Source organism: Neomonachus schauinslandi, chromosome 11 (assembly GCF_002201575.2).
Source record: "Neomonachus schauinslandi chromosome 11, ASM220157v2, whole genome shotgun sequence".
Lineage (NCBI taxonomy): Eukaryota > Metazoa > Chordata > Mammalia > Carnivora > Phocidae > Neomonachus > Neomonachus schauinslandi.
The window spans coordinates 55,555,433-55,578,150 of NC_058413.1; the positions used below are offsets into that span (position 1 = coordinate 55,555,433).

At 36.6% G+C, this 22,718-nt stretch overlaps 1 protein-coding gene across 1 annotated transcript in view; it reads left to right on the plus strand.

The window, feature by feature from the left end:
- The window catches only part of UVRAG (UV radiation resistance associated), a 313,381-nt gene that overhangs the window by 180,531 nt on the left and 110,132 nt on the right, over positions 1 to 22,718 (plus strand). Inside the window, exons 9-12 of the mRNA XM_021704700.2 lie at positions 1,779 to 1,863; positions 4,120 to 4,207; positions 6,363 to 6,423; positions 13,867 to 14,032. Of these exons, the coding sequence (XP_021560375.1) occupies positions 1,779 to 1,863; positions 4,120 to 4,207; positions 6,363 to 6,423; positions 13,867 to 14,032 (400 nt within the window). The remainder of the gene's footprint in view (positions 1 to 1,778; positions 1,864 to 4,119; positions 4,208 to 6,362; positions 6,424 to 13,866; positions 14,033 to 22,718) is intronic.

Consider the following 22,718-nt stretch of genomic DNA (forward strand, 5'->3'; position numbering starts at 1 on the left):
CCATAGTTGTTATCATATAACAAATACAAAAGAATCAAAATGATGTATAATACGGTCTCTGACTAAAAGAAATAAACTAGAAATCACTAATAGATACCTGGAAAATTTCAAATATTTGATAATTGTTCAACACATACATGGGGTGGGTGGTGGAGGTTGTCAACCTGAATGTCATCTGAAATCATAGAGGGTGAAGATTTGGGGGGGAGGACTTCTACTGGGGCTAAAAAAGATAAGTGGTGTCCTTGATTATGTTCTGTTTTGGGGGCAAAGTTACCAACTAATGGATCATTTTTTTTTTTAAAGATTTTTTATTTATTTATTTGAGAGAGAGAGAGAGTGAGAGAGAGAGAGAGAGCACATGAGAGGGGGGAGGGTCAGAGGGAGAAGCAGACTCCCTGCTGAGCAGGGAGCCCCATATGGGACTCGATCCCGGGACTCCGGGATCATGACCTGAGCCGAAGGCAGTCGCTCAACCAACTGAGCCACCCAGGTGCCCCCGTATGGATCATTTAAGTACAGTTGAGAGAGAAGAGAAATATTTTGATAAAATTACTTAGGTTGGTGAATTTAGTGCTAAGGTCTAAACTGTATTATGGTCAGTAATGTACTTCTTGTTCCTTCCTGCAGGAGATGTGCAGACTAGTTGAAGGCCCTTTTTCCTATTGGATCATGGTTTATGAAACTAAACCCCCCTTTGTAAGATCCAGAGATTAGTGTGTCTGGATCTAAGACTGTTTTTCTGTGCTTTGGTATTTCTGGTGTTATCAGGCCTAGATTGTCAAAGAACAGAAGATGCTCTCATTTCTTAGAGTAGGAAGATGTGAAAGGATTTTATGATCACATAAATGGAAATGTAGGTTCCAAAAGTTGATATAAATACAACAATCAGGCATATAAACACAAATACAAATCTCTGTGTAGTGCTAAAGCAAACACTTAAAGGAAATTAAATGTTCTGTAATGGGATTGGGGTATGGGGTATCAGTTAAAATGTAGAATATTCATATAATTCACATCCATGGAGTTGAATTTTACACAGCCATTAAACATTACAACTCAGACTGTCAACATCTAAAAATGCTTGTGACATAATATGGAAAAATCAGAATATACATTTCCTACACACTGTGAGTAAAGCTAAAAGTACTTATATTTATGAACTAAAAATAAGTAGTCCAAATGCAGGTAATTTTTTCTGTTTTACTTTTTATACTTTCAGAAATGTTGTTGTATAGCATTTGTAGGTAAAAAGAAATTAACCACTTTTTTAAAAAATCAGCTTCATTTTTCAGAGCAGTTTTAGGTTCATTAGCAAAATTGTGCTGAAGTTGTAAAGATTTCCCATATATCCCCAGCTCCCTCATTATCAACACTTGCATGGCCTCCCTCATTATCAACATCCCTCACCAGAGAGGTCTATTTATTACAACTGATGAACCTTTAGTGATTAAGCAGTAACACTCAGAGTCCATATCCACTTTCTTTTAAAATGAAGTTGTCTGAATTTTGAAATTTCATCAGGGTTTCTTGGTCAGCAATCCAGAAATCTGGAGGCAGGGACTCTTTGATTCCTCCTAGAGGCCAGACTTGGTCAAATTGAACAAGTTGGGAGGTTTTTTCCAGTCAACCCTCCAGAAGACCTCTATACCCAGCTTACTTAGCCTCTGAACTCTATTCCCTCACGGTCAGGGGATGGGATCTGCCTTTTTGGTTGTTATTGAGCACTCCTATCTGCAGTGTTACGTCTGAAATTGTCTCCCTCTGTCTCTCTCTAGGGAGTGCATTTTCAACTGAGCACCTCAAGCTTCAACTCCAGAAGGAATCCCTGAATGAATTGAGGAAGGAGTGTACTGCGAAAAGGTAAATGCAACACCGAGAATAATGGTTCAGAGTGATGGGTTTGCTTTGAGGATAGGATTTGGAAAAGTAGCATTCTTTAAAAGCTGCTGGTATTAATTTATATTCCATACATGTCAGTGTCACATTCATTTATTCAACAAATATTTATGAAGCACCTACTCAGTGTCAGGCACATGCTAGAAGTAGTTATGAGAGCTCCTAGTGTATAGTCATAATCAGAAACGTGAACATTGTTCATCTAATTTTTAAGCCCACAGCACCATGACTTAATGTCTGAATCTTCTCCTCTTCTTATCTTCTACGTGTAGTGTAGCTTATTTTCTTCAGTCCTGTCTTCAGACTTACTCCTGTTTAGTGTTAGTCCACTGGGATTACTGCCACAGCTCCTAGCTTGTCTAACATCAGTCTCTCTGTCTTTCCAGTTCATCCTCCATGTTGCTTCTCAGACCTGTCCTCTTTTTTTTTTTTTTTTAAAGATTTTATTTATTTATTTGAGAGAGAGAGAATGAGAGAGAGAGAGAGCACATGAGAGGGGGGAGGGTCAGAGGGAGAAGCAGGCTCCCTGCCGAGCAGGGAGCCCGATGCGGGACTCGATCCAGGGACTCCAGGATGATGACCTGAGCCGAAGGCAGTCGCTTAACCAACTGAGCCACCCAGGCGCCCCAGACCTGTCCTCTTTTTTATTTTTATTTTTTTAAAGATTTTATTTATTTATTTGAGAGACAGAGAGAGCGTGCACATGAGCAGGGGGAGGGGCAGAGGGAGAGGGAGAAGCAGACTCCCTGATAAATAGGGAGCCTGACGAGGGGCTTGATCCCAGGGTCCCGGGATCATGACCTGAGCCAAAGGCAGACGCTTAACCGACTAAGCCACCCAGGCGCCCCAGACCTCTCCTCTTAAAATACTAGTTTTACCATATTTCTTCTCCTCTTAAGGAGTCATGGTGATTATTTTGCTAAATTTTCAAATAATGTTCAATAAATTGGCGCTATACCACTGTAGCTAATTTCAGTCCTCCACAACATTCATTTAACAGATGCTAATAGTTTTTCTCTTTATTTTTTTCCAGCACATGCTTAATTTGATGCCACCTCTGTTCTTTTGCTCATGTTTACTCACTTTTTCTGGAAAGTCATCTCATCCTACATTTTTCTTCAAGAAACCTTAGCAGTTGAGCATTCAAGAATGTTAGACCTGGAAAGAACCGTGGAGATCATCTGGTCTAATCTTCTCAATTTGCAGATAGGAAGGCAAAGCTCTGGGAAGTTACTTTGTCCAGATCACGAGGAAAACAGGACTAGATCCCTTTAGGTCTTTAGTGCTCTTTGTGTTTCCTACTACTTTTACATTCCACTTTGACCTACAGTTTTTCTGAATCCCTCTTTTTCTTAAATCGTTAACACAGTTGAGCAGGTAATTTATCCTATAGGTGTTTTATCTCTGGGTCTTATTTCTTTAGTTCAAGAGAAGAGCTACATCATCTCTTGCCACAACTTACTGTTTGTTCTTTTTATTCTGTTATTTTCCAAATATGGCAACAGGCTATTTTTTGAGGTAACTGTGAGTGAAAAAGAGAATACTTCTTTAAAATAATACCATATGGATATTTCCTGAAATCACATTGGCCTCAGATTAAATGAGACCCTAGTCTGCTTACTGAGCCTCTCTAAATTTTGTATCCTTGTTTGTAAAATGGGTGTAATGACATCAACCTAATAGAGTTGTTGTAATGATTAAATAAAGCCTTTTTTTTTTTTTAAAGATTTTATTTATTTATTTGGAAGAGAATGAGAGAGAGAGAGCACATGAGAGGGGGGAGGGTCAGAGGGAGAAGCAGATTCCCCGCTGAGCAGGGAGCCCGATGTGGGACTCGATCCAGGGACTCCAGGATCATGACCTGAGCCGAAGGCAGTCACTTAACCAACTGAGCCACCCAGGCGCCCTAAATAAAGACATTTGTAAAGCTCCTGGCATATAGTGGCAGGTGCTTAGTCAATGATTATTTTTACCCTTTCCATCTCTTAGCATGGTGCTAGACACACACAGTAGGCCTCAGTATATATTTATCTTGATTTATACTATTTAGAGATAGGTCAGAACTCATGTTAGCTATTATTCTTGACTCTACTTCTGAGTTTCTGTGGCCTACTGCAGGCCATTTAATCTTCCTCAATATCAGTTATGTGGAAATAAATGTTAGCATGAAAACATTTTTTTTTTTTTTTAACAAATGTGCTTTTTATCTTTCTTCATCAGAGAACTCTTTCTGAAGACTAATGCTCAGTTGACAATTCGTTGCAGGCAATTACTATCTGAGCTTTCCTACATTTACCCTATTGATTTGGTAAGTTTCAAATTTTCTGGAAAAAAAAATTTTTTTAAATATGGTTTCTGTTTGAAATATTTTCTCAATGAAAAAACTCATTGCTCTAATCTTAATCATATGCTCTGTCATGATTCATTCAGAAGCTAATATCCATTTAAAAAGTGGGTGGGCATTAGGTTCCACCATTTGATTTTTTATATCAGTTTGGTGGCAGAATGCACTCAACTTCATCTGAAAAAAATGACAAATAATTTCTGGTTTCTTTAAAATCTTTTTTACTCAGCCAGATTATCAGCTACCATCAATTCTGACACATACATGCAGATGCATATGTACTGCTTTAAAAATATAATTGCTAATTAATTTGTATTAGTACTACTTAAGAAATTCCTGGGGTAAATGTCAGGATGTAAAGTTTTTGAATCTAGTTTCTTAGAGTAAGTGTAAAAAGTAAAACTTCAATAAAATTAGAATTAGATCACTACTGAGACCCTATGACCCAGCAATTGCACTACTGGGTATTTACCCCAAAGATACAAATGTAGTGATCTGAAGGGGCACATGCACCCCAGTGTTTATAGGAGCAATGTCCACAATAGCCAAACTATGGACAGAGCCAAAATGTCCATCAACAGATGAATGGATAAAGAAAATGTGGTATATATATATACAATGGAATATTATGCAGCCATCGAAAAACGAAATCTTGCCATTTGCAATGACATGGATGGAACTAGAGGGTATTATGCTAAGCGAAATAAGCCAGTCAGAGAAAGACAAGTATCATATGATATCACTGATATGAGGAATTCTTAATCTCAGGAAACAAACTGAGGGTTACTGGAGTGGTGGGGGGTGGGAGGGATGGGGTGGCTGGGTGATAGACATTGGGGACGGTGTGTGCTATGGTGAGCACTGTGAATTGTGTTAAGACTGATGAATCACAGACCTATACCTCTGAAACAAATAATACATTATATGTTAAAAAAAAAAAGAAGAAGAAGAAGATAGTAGGAAGGGGAAAATGAAGGGGGGGAAATTGGAGGGGGAGATGAACCATGAGAGACTATGGACTCTGAGAAACAAACTAAGAGTTTTAGAGGGGAAGGGGGTGGGGGGATGGGTTAGCCCGGTGATGGGTATTAAGGAGGGCATGTATTTGAATGGAGCAGTGGGTGTTATACGCAAACAATGAATCATGGAACACTACATCAAAAACTAATGATGTGGGGCGCCTGGGTGGCTCAGTCATTAAGTGTCTGCCTTCGGCTCAGGTCATGATCCCAGGGTCCTGGGATCGAGCCCCGCATCAGGCTCCCTGCTCGGCAGGAGGCCTGCTTCTCCCTCTCCCACTGCCTGCTTGTATTCCCTCTCTCGCTGTGTCTCTGTCAAATAAATAAATAAAATCTTTAAAAAAAAAAACTAATGATGTAATGTATGGTGACTAACATAACATAATAAAATAAAATTTAAAAAAATAATAATTTTTTAAAAGCAAACAAAAAAAAATTTAGAATGATGAGAATTCTTCTTTAGAGAGCCAAATCGCTGAATTTGAAGGTTTTATTTTCTTTTTAACAAAAAGCGATTTAAAAGACTGATTTTCTGAGAGGAAAGCTAATAGGATTTTAGGTTGCTCGCAGAATCTTGTTAATTCCACTTAAAAATCTTCATTTATAACTATGAATTGATTGAGGGATTTTTTTTTTAAGATTTTATTTATTTTAGAGAGCGAGCACATGAGAGGGGGGAGGGTCAGAGGGAGAAGCAGACTCCCTGCTGAGCAGGGAGCCTGATGTAGGACTTGATCCTGGGACTCCAGGATCATGACCTGAGCCGAAGGCAGTCCCTTAACCAACTGAGCCACCCAGGCGTCCCCGAGGGATATTTTTGTAATAAAAATTTTACATGGCTTTTTGCTTAGACATGATGTTTTAAATGTTTATATTTTTAAAAACTTCAAGTATATATAAGTATACAGATAGTAGTATAATGAATCATTATATACTCATCATCCAGCTTCAACAATATTATCATTATGATAATATTTTCAGTGTAGGACAGTATTGTCTTTGAGTTAACACTGACCTACTGAATTCTTTGAGATTTGACTTAGGGTTTCTTTGCTTTACACGGAAAAAGAATTAATTTCATTCTTTGGTTATATTTGCAGAATGAGCATAAGGATTACTTTGTATGTGGTGTCAAGTTGCCCAATTCTGAGGACTTCCAAGGTATTTTATTTCTTTTTACTCTAAGGATTTGGTGTATATAATAAACGGGTATGTTTCAGAGAAAAATAGAGGTATCTTGAAGTGTTGGTTGCCTAGCACTTTATCCAGAGGGTTTTTGGACCTTCTGTCCCTTCCCAACTGAAAGTATATAGAGTCAGATTCTCTGATGGGAGACTTAAGAGACTATTTAATTCTAATCATGGGAAAAAATTATTGTCTATTTGAAATTTAAAAGAAAATCATTTTTAAGTGAGCTTTAAGAAAATCAGACAGTAAGGTTCGTAAGAATACTAATAATCTCTCTGTCCTTTTGGTTTGATTTTCATGAAAAATTTGTATGTGGTTGGGAGCAGAAGAACAACAAACATTAATCTGTTCTGTTGTTATTTAGAAAATCACATTTCTGGTAACATGAAACCACTACCACAAGTTCAACTTTTGTTATACTGTCATTTTTGTCCTCCTTTCAGTAAGAAAAAATGACATTAAAGATATTATAGACTGTGCTTCTTAGTAATTGCTATATTTAAATTATTTTAATTTTCCTATTCTCTTTACCAGTAGGCCAAAGAAAAAAACTTACTTTATTTGACATATTGGTAAAGAGATTCTTTTTTTTTATTCTTAGCAAAGTGAGTTCTTTTCCCTTAGCCTATACAATGCTTTGAGGCCTATTAAATACCTTTATAGATTATTCCCAAAGGTAGTGGTATTATCTATTTGGGAAGAAGTTATTAAAAAAAAAAAGGGCATTACTAGTTTTATTTGAGACCTTTTTCCATCTCCCAATAAAGAAAATGTTGTTATTTATGGTCCTTTAACATTTAAGACTAACTTATTACCTCCTTTGGCCTTTATACAACAGCCCTTACAACAAGTAGTTGGGACATAATATGAGTGATAAAACAGAAATGGGAAAACCTATGTTAAAGTCCTGGTTTCCTTTCTAGAAAACATGTAATTTGGAGCAAACCATCCATGCTTTGAGTTGATTTCCTAATCGATAGTATGAACATATTGATTCATGTCCTTACCTGTTCTATGTTATTGTTGTGAAGATTAGATCTGTAAAAGCATGACATTTGCCTAATCTTTAATCCTCACAAAAACAAAGGAAACCTATAAGGAAAGTGGTGTAATCTCATATTACAACGTGTAAATGAGCTATTTAGTGACTTGCTCAAGACCACAAAGCTAGGCAATGATCTAGCTGAAATTTGTTTGGTTTCCATTATAAAATGTTCCAATCTCTGTAAGTCATACAAATGTGCTTTGTTGCTAATTTTAGCAGTTATGATGGCCTGAAGGCCATAACACATCTTTTTCCTCATTTATTCATTCATTCAACAAACCTATTGAGTACCTTGAGCCCTGTGCTAGGTTCCAGGGATACAAAACATTCATTCTTTCCTTGAGCACACCAATATGCCAGGCACTGTACTGGGTTTTGAAGATATAATGATAGAAAAAAAACAAGTATGTTCTCTCCTTTCAGGGAGCATATATCCTATTAAGGGAGACCGCCAATAAATAAGAAAATAAGTATTTAACAAGTGTTTCATAAAGGAATACGCTATCATAGACAATAGGGGAAACTACTTTAGATAAAACAGCCAGAGAAGACCTGAGGAGAAACATTTAACAGAAAATTTGAAGGCTGAAAGAATCCACCTCTGCTATATCTGGGGGAAGAGCTTTCCTAGAAGAGGGGGCAGCAAGTACAAAGTTCATGATGGAGGCATAGGCTTGATATATCTGAAAAAAATTCAGGGTGGGGGGGGTATGGGAGAAAAGACCTATGTTTTGGGCACATCACGTAATCTCTCAGCTTAATTTTTTCACTGTAAAATGAGGTAATATCTACATCTGTAATTAATTGTGACAGCTGGATGAGATAATATTTGAAAGCACTTTTCATATAAAATATTTATATAAATGTAATTGAAATTAGTTGTAAGAGAGAGGAGGTAAAGGAAAGAAAGTAGGAGGGAAAGAAGGAAGGACAGAAAAGACCAGACCTGTATGATTGGAGAGTGGAGAGCAGGGGGGAAGAGTTACATCAGAGGACATAGGAAAGGTCAGCCAGGGCCTTGAGGCCACTGTAAGGAGTTTATGTTTTATTCTCAGTGGAGTGGGAAAACGCTGAAGGGCTTTAAGAAGGGGGATGACATGAGCTGATTTATGTTTTTAAAAGTCACTCTCCCTGCTAAATACAGAATGATCTGCAGGGAGGCAGTAAGGGAAGGATCTCCGTATTGGTGATGGTCACCTTACTCCACTCGGAGATGTTTCTTGATTCTATTTTTGTTTTATATGAAGTTTTTTGTTTCCTAGTTTTTCATAGCTTTTGTTAGCTCTCTGTTCTTAGTATGTCCACCAAACAATATATTTTTCCTACCTTTAAAAAAATTAGTTTAGCTTTTTAGTGCAGTTGCTAAAAAATGAAATGGGAGATGAAATGAAACAAATATGTAATTTTACTCTAAGGCCTTATTCAATCCCTATGACGCCCAGCAATCAGGAATTTTAAGAAGCACACGTGGTAGTGTTAGACTTTAAAATCTTATGTTAGCATTCTCCAAGGCACTTCCGTATACTCAATTCACTGAGTGCCTTTTGTGTATCACCTGCCAGGCCAGGTGCTGAGAATACGCAAAGATGTGTAGGGTAGTGATCCTACCTCAGTGAGATTTCAGTCCAGGTGAGGTCATTAAACTTGTAATCAAAGCCATCAAGACATATTTATTGATTTCAAACTCTGTGTTAGGCATTTTGAAGTTTATAACAGGGACACAAGATTCAAAGAAGTAGAAATAATCAGTGCCATCAGGAGGGGAGCAGGAAAACCTTTGCAGAGAAGATGGTGCCTGAGGTGTCTTAAAAGACAAAATAGTATTTCCCTGTTGAAAGAAGAGGAAGAGGACATTTTAGATTGGGCGAGTAGAGAAATATAGTAACATGGAACATCATGCGTGGTGCTTCTTGTTTATTTAATTCTCACAACTGTGAGGATGAATTCCTTCTGTGAGAGAAAGAATTATACTCATTTTCTTAAGACAAGAAAATTGAAGCTCAGAGAGATTAGTTAATTTTTCCAAAGACTCATACTAGCCAGTGGCAGAGCTAAAGTCATTTCTGGTCAGCCTGATTTTAAGATTCATATTATTCCTGTCATGATGCACTTCGTGTCCTTGTTTTGAATAAAACCTCTTCCAAACTTCTGACAACTTTTTAGTGTTCTGTAACAGCTGCATTCTCGGTCCTTCTCTAGTAAGGACCTCCAAACTGGTTATTCTGTGATATTCATGAGACTTTGCTGGGACACACTTTCCATTGCTTGGGTTGACACTGTCTAAGAAACTCTACCATAGCCGCCCAACCTTTATTGTGCTTTTTTAAATGGGTAAGTTACTGGTAGAGTATGCCAAAGAGGCCTGGACATGATGGGAGAAAGTTGTCTGCTGAAGGGTATTCATTTGAGTTCCATTGACTGAGACATTTCTCGTAAAAAAAATTGTTTGTGTGCGTTTTTAAGTAATCCATAACACAAGAGCCTTTTGTGGTAATGAGACCCAGATTTCCTTCTGTGTCTGTATCCCTTTATGCAGGCATGATTTCTTGGAAAGGAGAGACCATATGTCAAACAGTGTCTCATTGAGAACATGGAATGATTCCATAGATGCTGTGGCAGTGATTAGAGTCTTAAATATTTTGTCCTGTCTGGATCAGTGGGTGCTTGGTTCCTTAACAAATCAGCTGCCTCAGTGATTGGGAAGGCAGGATGGTAAGAGCCTTTAGATCACTTATTATACTTGGATGCATTTGAATATTAATAGTTTGTCCAACATATAAGTTGAAGGGGCATTTGAATTAATTTTTAATATTGTCATGGCCATTGTGGGTTGATGGTATTTATTATCATAAAAATTACACAAAAGCTGCTGCTCTGAATAACTATCCTACATTTAAAAAACAAATCAGAATTAATTATTATGAGGAAACTGCAGATTTTTGTTTTGTTTTTAAGCCCCTGAAAACATTGTTAAATAGAATCTTTTTCACACACCTGAGTCTTACAGTTTATTCCTGTTCCTCTTTGAATCCTTCCCTCCCCTGCCCCCCCAACTTCTTCTCACCAACAAACCTATCATCTGTAACCTTTCTAACCCTCAGAGCAGCATAAGGAACACAAACCTCTGCTCTGCATTAGGTGTTAGGGACGTCATTAATGCTTACTGGAAAAACACACCCCAGAGAGCCAGGTTTTGGCTTTGGCAGGTAAAAAGTCCTTTAGATCTTGGAATGCTGGAAACCTTAAACCTTTTGGTTTTTTAGCTAAAGTGATTGGCAACAGAAAGTGCCATCTGAGGTTCGTGGCCAGCAATAGCCATAATTAACCACATGAGCTCACATTTTCCCACTGGAGGTTCAGTGGTCTTGGGGTGATGAAAGTGACTTCCCTACCAGGAGGTGGTTTTCCTTTTGAGGGTATTGGAATACCCTTGGGCCCTGTAATGCCTCACCCGTGGTCTTTTAAAATGCTTTTTAATATAAGGCTTCAATATTGGAAATCCAACACCATGGTGTTCAACAGTGAGGCTGTGCCTGAGCACTGTGGCCTGGAATGGGAAACAACCTAGGGTTTTTAATAGGTGGAGCAGGGAGTCTTGTGGTGGAAACAATGGTGAGTGCCAATAACCAGAATCGAAGCTGATTTCCAGTATTATCTAGTTTCTAGGTTTTGCTGTTTCTGTTTGGATTTTTATTTCCATGTGGAGGCTTCTCTTAGAGATGCCTTTTTATCTTAAATTTAAGCAAAATTGTTTTGATCGTTGAAGAGAGGTGATGTTAGAAGACTAGTTTTTGTTCTTTTAATAGATATGTGGATGTGGTCTCAAGATTTGCAAATGCAATTTCTTAGTATTAAGCTTTTAGAAATATGGAAAAATGTAGATGCTTGCTTGTTTAGCATTGGATAGGTTTGGGTTTTTTTTTTTTTTTTTTTTAAGCATTCATAGTTTTCATTTGACCTGTTTGGAAGGCTAATTAAGAGGCCTTCTCCTGCTTTCCAGAAGTTTGCAAATTCTTTTCTGTCTGGCCACATAGGAAAGGAAAAGCTTAGTGTAAAGCACATATAGGAAGGTCCAAACTTAGTGTAACATTATCCTTTATTACTGTAAATCGTCTTCTTCTTCTCCTCTCCCTTCAAAAGAAGTTTCTTCAAGACCAAGTTCTTTTACTGATAGGAATATTTCAAATTCCATAAGCCCTATCCTTTATGGAAAGCAGGAGATGCAGGATTCGATGACCTCTGATGGAACTCACTGTCCCAGCTCTGACTCCAGGGATAGGTATTTTGGGGGGCAGGGGTGTATATATAATTCTCCCTCTTATTCCATCACTCATAGATTTTACCTATATGGTTCTGAGCAAGTCACTTATACCACCTAAATCTCATTTTTTCTCATCTCTAAATTGATAGCATCAGACTCAGTGATTTCTGAGATTTCTCGTAGCTCTAACATTATATGATGATTAAATTATAATGTAATGAATTTACAGTGTAGTGTAATGTAATTTTAGTCTCTAAGGTGGTGTGATATACAGACTTCAAAAGAAGTAAAGTGTTACAGTACTCAAGGTACCCGTGTGGGACTGGGGCAAGAGGACATGGCCTCTAAGAACAATTAGGATTCTTGTCAGTTAGGGCATGACTGAGTAGTGAGTTGAAATGAATGCTGTTTCTTTCTTTTTTTTTTTTTTTATCAGTTTAGTTTGAGAGAACATCAAACATTAATTTGAGAAGCCCATTCTCAGTCTAGCATGGCCCAAGTCACCGGGAACTCTCTGTTCTTTGCCCCTACAAGAAAAGTGTGAAGAAACTGAGGTGGTACATGTGTGTCATCTGCTTGGTACATTCTAGGTTCCCAAGTTAAGAAATTGTTATGTGTTCCACAGTATACTTCTGAGATAGTATGGTAGAGTGCTTAAGGACAGAGGCATTGTTGTCAGGCCAACCTGTATTATATTACGCTGTTACTTGAGACAGATTCCTTAACTTCTTTGACCCTTAGTTTCTTCATCTATGAAATGAATGAAATAGCATATAAAAAGGTACCCAGCTTAGTAATTGTTGATGAATTAATGACTGTCATAAATAAAGTACAATAGTTCCTGGCGGAAGAGAAGTATACAATGAAAGTTACCTGTTTTTATAGGATGATCAAAGGGAAACCAAGAATCTGCCATGGTCGTCAATGGTGGAGAACGAACTGATGAATAGATGACTATAGGGGTATTCCTACAACAAGAAGCTAGTACTTAGATAACTAAGTATAAATATTAAAAAGAATGTGAAAAACATTTCTAATAATTGAAGTTAAGGTACCCTTGGAAATCGGGGAACAGTCAAGCCGAGGATATCTCAATTATTTCAGCTTCTCTCTAGCCTGAGATAGTCTAGATTATGTATTAAATCTTTCAGAGTGTATGTATGTGAACTTTTAAAAGAATTTTGGGAATACTACATACCAAACAGTTGCTTTTTTCTTCCTCCTGGGGCAGGCTTAAAACGTTTTGTTGTATTACTCTGTTCTGAGTACCTGATGATTATTATCACTTGGTAGGTAATAGCAGAAATCTAGATGGTGAGTTAAAAATGTAATTATCTGTGACTTCTTAAAAGATAGATGCTTATGTATTGTATGGTGACTAATATAACATAATAAAATTAAAAAAAAAAAAAGATCACCAAAAAAAAAAAGATAGATGCTTGTGTTTGACTGTAGGGTACATACATTTTTTTTCCTAATAGTTGCTTCCACCTAAACTGCATAAATAGGATATATATTAACTGTGGTTTTGACATTTTACTTTTACTGTTTAAAATATTTTTCCTCCATATCCTATCTCAAATTTCACAGTCTTATTTATGTAACACTATCTTTATGGATATTGAGAACATACCCTGTAAGGATGCATTGTGCTTTTTCACTTCACCTTAGACTTAATTTGTACAATAGTACAACAGTACAACTATATTGATTATAAAGTTAATGAATAAAATACATAATGCTCATGTAATGCATTATGATTAAACCTCTGAAACTAATTTTCACATCGTATGATAGACTAGGTATTATCTCTGCCTTTAAAAAAAAAAAATGCCGGGAAGGAAAGAAAGTAATGGACATGTGAGTGTACTAAGAACTCTTTGTTAAGATATAAATGGAATGCTAATCTCATCACAATAATTATTGAACAATAGTTCTAAATATAGTAGATGAAATTTCAAGTCTTGTTAATATGTTTAGATTTATATAAAATTCATGTAATTTAGATGTGATTAATATTTTATTTACTCTCTTAAAATTGATTATGATCTTGTAGCTACATTTATAAGGTAAATAGTTGTTTGCTTTTTCTCTGCTTTTGAATTTACAGCAAAAGATGATGGAAGCATTGCTGTTGCCCTTGGTTACACAGCACATTTGGTCTCCATGATTTCCTTTTTCTTACAAGTGCCCCTAAGATATCCTATAATTCATAAGGGATCTAGATCAACAATCAAAGATAATATCAATGATAAGCTGACTGAAAAGGAGAGAGAGTAAGTATCTTTTTTTATGTACTTTTAACATAAGCCAGTTTGAAATATGGAGTATATTAAAAATATGAAATGTGACCTAGACTGTGGTGATTTTTAATCACCTTTGTAAAGTGCTCCATTTCTTTTAAGTAGAATGTGGTTATTCATTTAGATTATAATAAATCAAATCCTATACTTCTTAAAATTGTTAATGATAGCAAGGTTGACTCATTTAAGTTTAATTTGCTTTTGTGAGAAACAAGTATTATATACTCTGCAGATATTCATATAGTACCTGTTGCCTCTAGTTACCAAGTGAAATGATTAAAGATTTGTCAGACAAGCAAGAAAAGCATAAAAGACTGGACAGCAGGTTGTACATGTCTGAAAAGTAGATTAGTGAACTGGGAGAAAGGTCAGTAGAAAATATATTGACCAAAACATAAAGAACAAAAAAGATGGATTATATAGAAAAGTGCTAGACTTATGTAGGACCCAATAAAAAGGTCTAAGATATGTATAATTGGGATCACAAAGAGAGAAAAGAAAGTACATAGGGTAAATGCAATATTGTAAGAGGTAATGACAGCATTTTTCAAATTTGATGAAACACATTAAGCTACAAATTCTAGAAGCATTAAATACAACCCATAGTAAGTACAAAGCAAACATAGGGAAATTATAGTAAAATAGCTGAAAACCAAAGACAAAGTGAAAATGTTAAAAGTACTTAGGAAAAAAAAAGACAGATTAGCATCAAAAGAGCATTAATAAGACTGAAAGCTAATTTCTCAATAGAATCTTTAGGAACCATAAAGGTGATGCAATGACATTTTAAAAGTACTATAAAATGGGGTACCTGGGTGACGCAGTCAATTAAGCGTCCAGCTCTTAGTTTCAGCTCAGGTTGTGATCTCAGGGTTATGAGATGGAGCCTGGCATGAGGCTCCATGCTCAGTGCAGAGTCTGCTTGGGTTTCTTTCTCCTTCCCCCTCTGCCACTTCCCACCCCCCCTCAAATAAATAAATCTTTTGTGTTTTTAAGTACTATAAAACAATACTGGCAACTTAGAATTCTGTACTCAGTAAATAATCCTTCAAATTAAAGGCAAAATAAAAGACATTTCAGACCATTAAAATTGAGAAAATGCATCCCAGCAGACCTATACTAAGGGAAATACTAAAGGCAGAATAAAAATAAACATAGCACAGAAACATGGAAATATTTGCAGGAAGGAAAAAAGACAATAGAAAGGGTAAGTATGTGGGATGCCTGGGTGGCTCAGTCAGTTAAGCATCTGCCTTCGGCACAGGTCATGATCCCAGGGCCATGGGATCGAGTCCCACATTGGACTCCTTACTCAGCGGGGAGCCTGCTTCTCCCTCTGCCTGCCGCTCCCCCCTGCTTGTGCACTCTCTCTCTCTGACAAATAAACAAACAAAATTTTTAAAAAAAAAAAAAGAAAGGGTGAGTATATCTAAATTAATTTTGACTACAAAACAAATGGTAGGGTCATAAAATATGAAATACATATACATAAAATATGTGTGGAATTATAATGCATGACTAACACAAAAGTTGGGAAGTTGAAATGGAATTAAAGTATTCCAAGATCGTAGCATTGTCTGGAAAAGGGTAAAGATACTGCTTTATAGGAGACTACTAAATCAAGGATGCATGTCATAATCTTGTAACTACTAAAGAATTGTTACGTACAAGCAAAAAATTAATAGAGGATATAAATAGAAAAAAAATTAAGTACTTTGTTAATCCAATAAAAGGCAAGAAGAGAAAGGAAAATGAACATTAAACAAGTGGGACAAATAGTAAATTTTTACTTATGAACCCAAACTTGTTCTGCAGTTACATTAAATGAAAATGTTATTAATATACTATTTAAAGATTGTCAGGCTGAATAAAAAACTACACTTATCCTCCTTGCAAGAGGTACCTCAAATATAAGGACACAGAAATATTGAAAATATAAGAGTGAAAAAGATGTATAATGCAAATATCCATATGAGAGCTAAGATAACTACACTAATATCAGACAAAATGAAGTTTAAGGCAATTTTAAAAAGTGGGGTGTTTTAATACTGTCAGTTATACACATACACACCTAAAAGCATGACTTCAAACATACAGACAAAAGTTCACAGATTTACAAGGAAATCACAATTGTAGCAGAGAACTTTAAATTTTTTTACTAATTATTAGAAAAAGCAGATAAAACAATCAGAATCTAAAAGACTTGAACAGTGCAATGAACTAGGCCTGAGTTACGGGTAAAGAATATTGCACCAACGGCTATAGAATATACATTCTTTTTCTTTTTTTATTATTATTATTATGTTCAGTTAGCCAACATATAGTACATCATTAGTTTTTGATGTAGTGTTCAGTGATTCACTAGTTGCGTATAACACCAGATACATTCTTTTTCAAATATACATGAGACATTTACCAAAATTGATTATGCTGGGCCTCAACAAATTTCAAGAGATTGAAGTAATTTACAGTATGTTTACTGGCCACAGTGGAATTTATGAGAGATTAATAATAAAATCCCCAAATGTGTAGGTATTAAACAGTGTACTTCTGTAAAACCTATAGGTCAAAGAAGAAACTGTAAAGGAAGTTTGAAATTATTTTGAACTAAATGATAAGAGAATATAGCATATGAAAGCTTGTAAGGTGCTGCTAAATCTGTTCCCAGAGGGAAATTTATTTCCTTAAATGTGTATGTATTAGAAAAAAAGAAGGATTTACAAATCATTCATCCAAGTCTCCTTTTGAAATCCCGAGAGAAAGAAGAGTTCATTAAACCCTAAGAAATTAGAAGGAAGGAAAGAAAGGTAAGAGCAGAAATTAGACGGACAACTGAACAATGGAAAAAATAAATACAGGCCAAAGTTCTAGCCTTTGGGACGCCTGGATGGCTCAGTCGGTTAAGCGTCTGCCTTCAGCTCAGGTCATGATCCCAGAGTCCTGGGATCGAGTCCCGCATCAGGCTCCTTGCTCGACAGGGAGCCTGCTTCTCCCTCTGCCTGCCGCTCCCCCTGCTTGTGTGCGTGTACTGTCTCTCTCTCTCTCTGGCATATAAATAAATAAAATCTTTATTTGAAAAAAGTTCTAGCCTTTTAAACAACTGGAAAATATATAAGCCCTTAGTAGGACTAATTTAGAAAGAGGAGATAGGCAAAACAACTAGTATAAGTAAAGGGAAAAGAAGATGTCACTACAGATATATAGACATTAAAAGATAAGAAGATCTTAGGAACAACATTATGCTTTTCAATTTGAAATTCAAATGCAATTGGCTACATTTCTAGAAAAACACAACTTTCCAAAACTGATAGGTGAATGATGGAGTTTAGAAAACACTGCACTTGGCTAAAGGGAAGTGGATATAGATGATTCTAGGTCAGTTATTCTCAACACTGGCTGCGCATTATTGTCATCTGGGGAGCCTTTAAAAATGAGCTCCTGACCCCCAGATTCCTGGCTTCTTCCCCAGAAATTCTGATTCAGTTAACAGGGCCCAGACATGAGGTTTTTGTTGTTGTTGTTGTTTTGTTTTGTTTTGTTTAAAGCTCCTGAAGTGATTTTAATGTGCAGTCAGGGGTGAGAACCGCTGTTCTAGATTGAGAGACTGTTGTGTTCATTGGAATGAAGAAATGAAATATCCTCCACTATATTTAGGAAACTGCAAGAGGAGAGGCAGAAAAGGTAGGCACCAAATGGAAGAATTTAGTACCGTATCTGGTAGGACATGATACGTAGGACTCAGCTTGTAAATAGAGGGCAGGGAGCACATGTTTAGTTTAAATCAGTGCCTTTTAAAACCATTGATTAGTTGATAGCCGAAGTATTATTTCAAAAACATATAAAGAGATCCTGAAATGTATATGTTTGACAAAAAGGGACATTGGTGTGTTTTCTTTTCTCTTTTTAAAAAATTGATGTGAAATCCACATAAGATTAACTTTTTAAAAGTGTACAATTCAGTGGCATTTAGTATGTGTGCATTGTTGTGCAACCACCACCTCTGTCTAGTTCCAAAACACTTAATGACCCCAAAAGAAAACCCTATACTCATTAAGCAGTCATTCCCTATTCTTACCCCACCCAATAACCCCCTCCCCCAGCCCCTGCTAGTGACCCGTCTGCTTTCTGTCTCTGTAGCTTTACCTATATTCTGGATATTCCATATAAATGGAATCATATAATATGTGACCTTTTGTTTAAGGCTTCTTTGACTTAGCCTATGTTTTCAGGGGGTATCCATGTTGTAGCATAATCAGTACCTCATTCACTTTTACGGCCCAATAATATTCCAGTGAATGTATATACCACATTTTGTTCACCCATTTATCTGTTGATAGACATTTGGGTTATTTCCACCTTTGGCAGTTGTGAATAGTGCTGCTCTGAGCATTCATGTACAAGTATTTGAGTATCCATTTTCAATTCTTTTGAGTATACATCTTGGAGTAGAATTGCTGGGTCATATGGTAATTCTATGTTTAACTCTTTGAGGAACACCAAATTGTTTTCCATAGCAGCTACACCACTTTACATTTCCTGATGTGAAGTGGTATATCATTGTAATTTTCATTTGTATTTCCTTAATGACTAATGATGTTGAGCATCTTTTCGTGTCCTTGCTGCCATTTGTTTATCTTCTTTGGAGAAATAATCTGTTTAAGTCTTCTGCCTGTTTTTTAATTGGATCATTCATTTTTTTTTTTATTGTTGAGCAGTAAGACTTCTTTATGTATTCTGGATACTAGATCCTTATCAGATATATCATTTGTAAATATTTTCTTCCCATTCTCTGGGTGGTTGTTATAGTTTAAGGCCTAAAACTAAGGTATGTATTATGTGCAGCCTTGATGCCTGGTGAAACCTGGAAGGCCTAGAATATCCTCCCTTTGCTGCTCCTGTGGATAAAGGTCCCTTATCTAAACAAGACTCCTTATCCAGGGACCTACGTGTAGTTTCTTCTTATTCCTGAGTAGTGAATTTCAGTTCCTTGCCAGCCGGGGAATTGTGGAAAGAAACCAATCACATCTTCCCACAGGGACCAGTCAGCACTGCCTTCTTTTAACACAAAAAAGTCTTGTCTCCCACAGACCCTGGTTATTCACTATCTTCCTGTGTAACCCTCATGTAACCCTGCATGGCATGTAGTGTCCTCCTCCCCTGGGCTATGATTATATGTAACTAATAAGCTGCTCTCAGTCTCATCTATCATTCATAGATTCTCTCTACTGTTTTTTTATTCTCTGTTTTATCTCCACTCTATTATTTCCCTCATTCTGCTAGCTTTGGGTTTTGTTTTCTGTTTCTTTAGATGTAAAGTTAGCTTATTGATGTAAGATCTTTCTTTTTTTGAAGATTTTTATTTATTTACTTACTTGGGAGAGAGTGCCCGTGCAAGAGCTGGGGGAGAGGTGGGGGGGAGGGGCAGAGGGGGAGGGAGAGGGACAAGCCGACTCTGTGCTGACCACAAAGCCTGACATGGGGCTCAATCCCAGGATCCCACGACCCCTGAGATCATGACCTGAACAGAAACCAAGAGTCGGGTGCCCGACCAACTGAGCCACCCAGACACCTCAAGATCTTTCTTTTTTTTAATGTCAATGTTTAATTCTATAAATTCCCACACCCTATTAATTTAGTATGTTGTGTTTTTATTTTCATTCATCTTAGTGGTACATAAATTAATGATGCAGTTCACAATTGATGCTGTCTCAGATTTTATAAACTATCAAATATTTTAGGTGGCTTTATGCAGTTTAGTAAAGCACTTTGTATCCTTTTTAGAACAACATAGATGTACAAATAGATATATAAATAAAAATAAATTTATTGATTATGCTTGTTGATTGAATCAATCTCTCAATTTTTCTTAGCCTGGATCACTGGAATAGCAGATGAGACCTGGTTTTCTTCTGAATGTGTCAATGTTGATGTAAACCTTTCCAGGTTATTAGATGGAATCAGGTCTTCATGGGAGATGGAAAATAGGACTTGAATGACTCATCGGATACATTATACTTGTTGTAATCGGCCTAGGAATCCTCAACCTCTGCCCTTTCTGATTACCTGCTTCATCTGGCTATTGGCACATGAGATAGTGGAGTTCAGAGTCCTATTTAGCCAGTTTTGCTGTGCAGGTGGGTGGAGACAGTTCTTTGTCTGGCCTGTTTGAAACAGGTTTGAACTGATGCCTTGCCTAAACCATTACTTGTGCACCTGCACACTGTAAAGGGAAACTCTGAAATCGGTGCTGCATTCATTTTGAGGCTCAGACCACAAAACACGAAGGAATGTAACCAGAGTGCACCCACAGTGTTCTTTTACCCTTTATTTCTTCTTTCACTGAGGACTGAAAAGTAGGTTTTAAAGTGATTTTTGAAATGAAATGTATTAGTCATTGTTATTGTGCTACTTAACTGTCTGCTAGATGATACGTTCCGGATGGATTACTGAAACAATCACTGAGCTAGGACATAGCCGGTCAGAGCATATGGCTTTTTCAAGCCCTCAAAAAATGTCTTAAGGTTGTTGTTTTATTCTCAGAAGGAGTGGTATGATTGGCAGGCACTTTCGAAACTTCCTGACCTGTCCATAACAAGGCTTTTACAAAACTCTAAAAGATGGGTAACTGTTTTTCTATAATGGAATCATTGGAACCTAGAGACACGTTAATGCTGCTTTTCCCATTTCCTTGATTGTTTTGTTCTTATGTTTATTCCTATGGAAGATCTTGGACTAAACCCTAGGAGTTGTCTTTTTTACCTGGCTGATTCTGATTTCTTTTAGAGACAGAAAGTTTAGAGTATAAAAAGAAACTATGGTGTGTTCAAAAACAGATAATACTGGGCCCAGATCATAGTCATTGCATGTGGATCTGATGCTCATGAGAGAAGGAATGGTCTGTTTTAATTATCTAACACCTTTTCTGTGACTGAATGCATAAGGCAGTCATATATATGCTTATATATAAGGAGTCTGGCCAGACAGGTTCCAGTCCTGTGACTAGAGTCTTCTAGTTTTCTTGCAGCCACCGTGGCATGTCTAGATGTTTCTGGAGCTCCCTCTTCAGCATAACTAGATTACATTTTGCCAGGAAGGAGGAGACCGGAATTTTCAGAGTGGCCATGAGCTGAGAGATTCCCTATTTCTCTATTCCTTCAGCCTACTTTTTGACTTGGCAACACTGACTTGTTGAATAAATGAATGAGAATTTTTGTAATGGCATCTCCTTGAAGCAATTAGGATACCATGAATATTGCTTGCAAAGAAGGAAATTCTCTATAGAAATAGTGACCGGCACCTGGGTTTTCGTTGGTATAAAACTTACATTAAAAACATAAATGTTTTTAGACTGCTGTACTTCTGACTCTTCATTTCTATTATTACCTGCTTCGGGCATTCTTAACCACCTGCTGACACATCTTATATTAAGAATTATAGACTCCTTCCTATAAGAATCCTCAGCTTCTGTTTGTTAATCAAGCTGTTTTAATGCAGACCGTTCAGAATTGGGTTGCTGTTTTCACTAAATTAGCATCTGTTTGCTTTCATAGCATCCAGTTAAATCCGATGGCCTCCTTCCAGAAGTAGAGATTTTCACATCATGATTAGGCTTCAGTGCTGTGGCTTTAATTTTCAACTCTTCTGTTTATCCTATAAATTTGAACATTCTTTATAACCTTTCATTTTCATTTTATTATAGGTTGTTGCTCAGATGCTGGCATTTAGAACACTCAGTACCCTAGATCTCAGACCTTAAATTGAACAATGAATGTGATAACTTGATGCAGTTGGGTGGACCAAATGCTTTGGTGTTTTTGTTTTTTTAAATTTCTTCCTTGCTGTATAACTTAAAAGTATAATCAAACAAATATTTTTCAAGGTGACTAATATTACTGAATGAATGCAATTATTCTTTCAGCTTTTCCACTTGATTACAGGAATATGACGTAGGATGAAAAAATCTCTGTTAATATGAAAACTCCCAAATGTCTGTGGTCTGACTCCATTATAACTACCTAAGGGAACACCATGGAACGAACAAAAATGAAGATAGAAAAAAAATGTTTATGTCTATGCAGAATTACAGATTTATTGTGTTTTAGAACCAGAGTATTATTAGATCATATGATTTAACCCTTCAGTTCACACATGGAGAAACAGGTTGAGAGATGAAGTGAGGTCATGTAACAAGTTAATTAAGCATTCACTTTAATATGGCCCACTGAGGAAAGCAAGCCCAGAAGATGGCATGCTAACTATAAGTGTAGTACTTTTAAGCAAACACTTGGGAGATGTATGTTTATCAAGAAGGGGCTGTATATGAGACTGAAATACTGTTTTTCCTGATTTAGGGAAATCTCTTTGATGAAAATGCCATGATGTGGATTCCTGTATGTTAAGTCATTCTGTTAAGTTCTCGTGGAAAATGTTAATTACTTAAATCCCATTTATCAATTGGTTCACTTGACATTTGTTTTTTTCTCTAAAAGGTACAATGTAAAATGCCTCTCTTTCCTTCTCTCTCTTGCCTCAATTTATTTAAATTTGGTAGGATTTGTTTTCATTTTTCATTTCCAATTATGTAAGGCTTTGGGATTACATGGGCTTCACCTCTTATCACTGAGCCACTGTGGAAATGTCCTCTCTGAGTCTTGGTTTG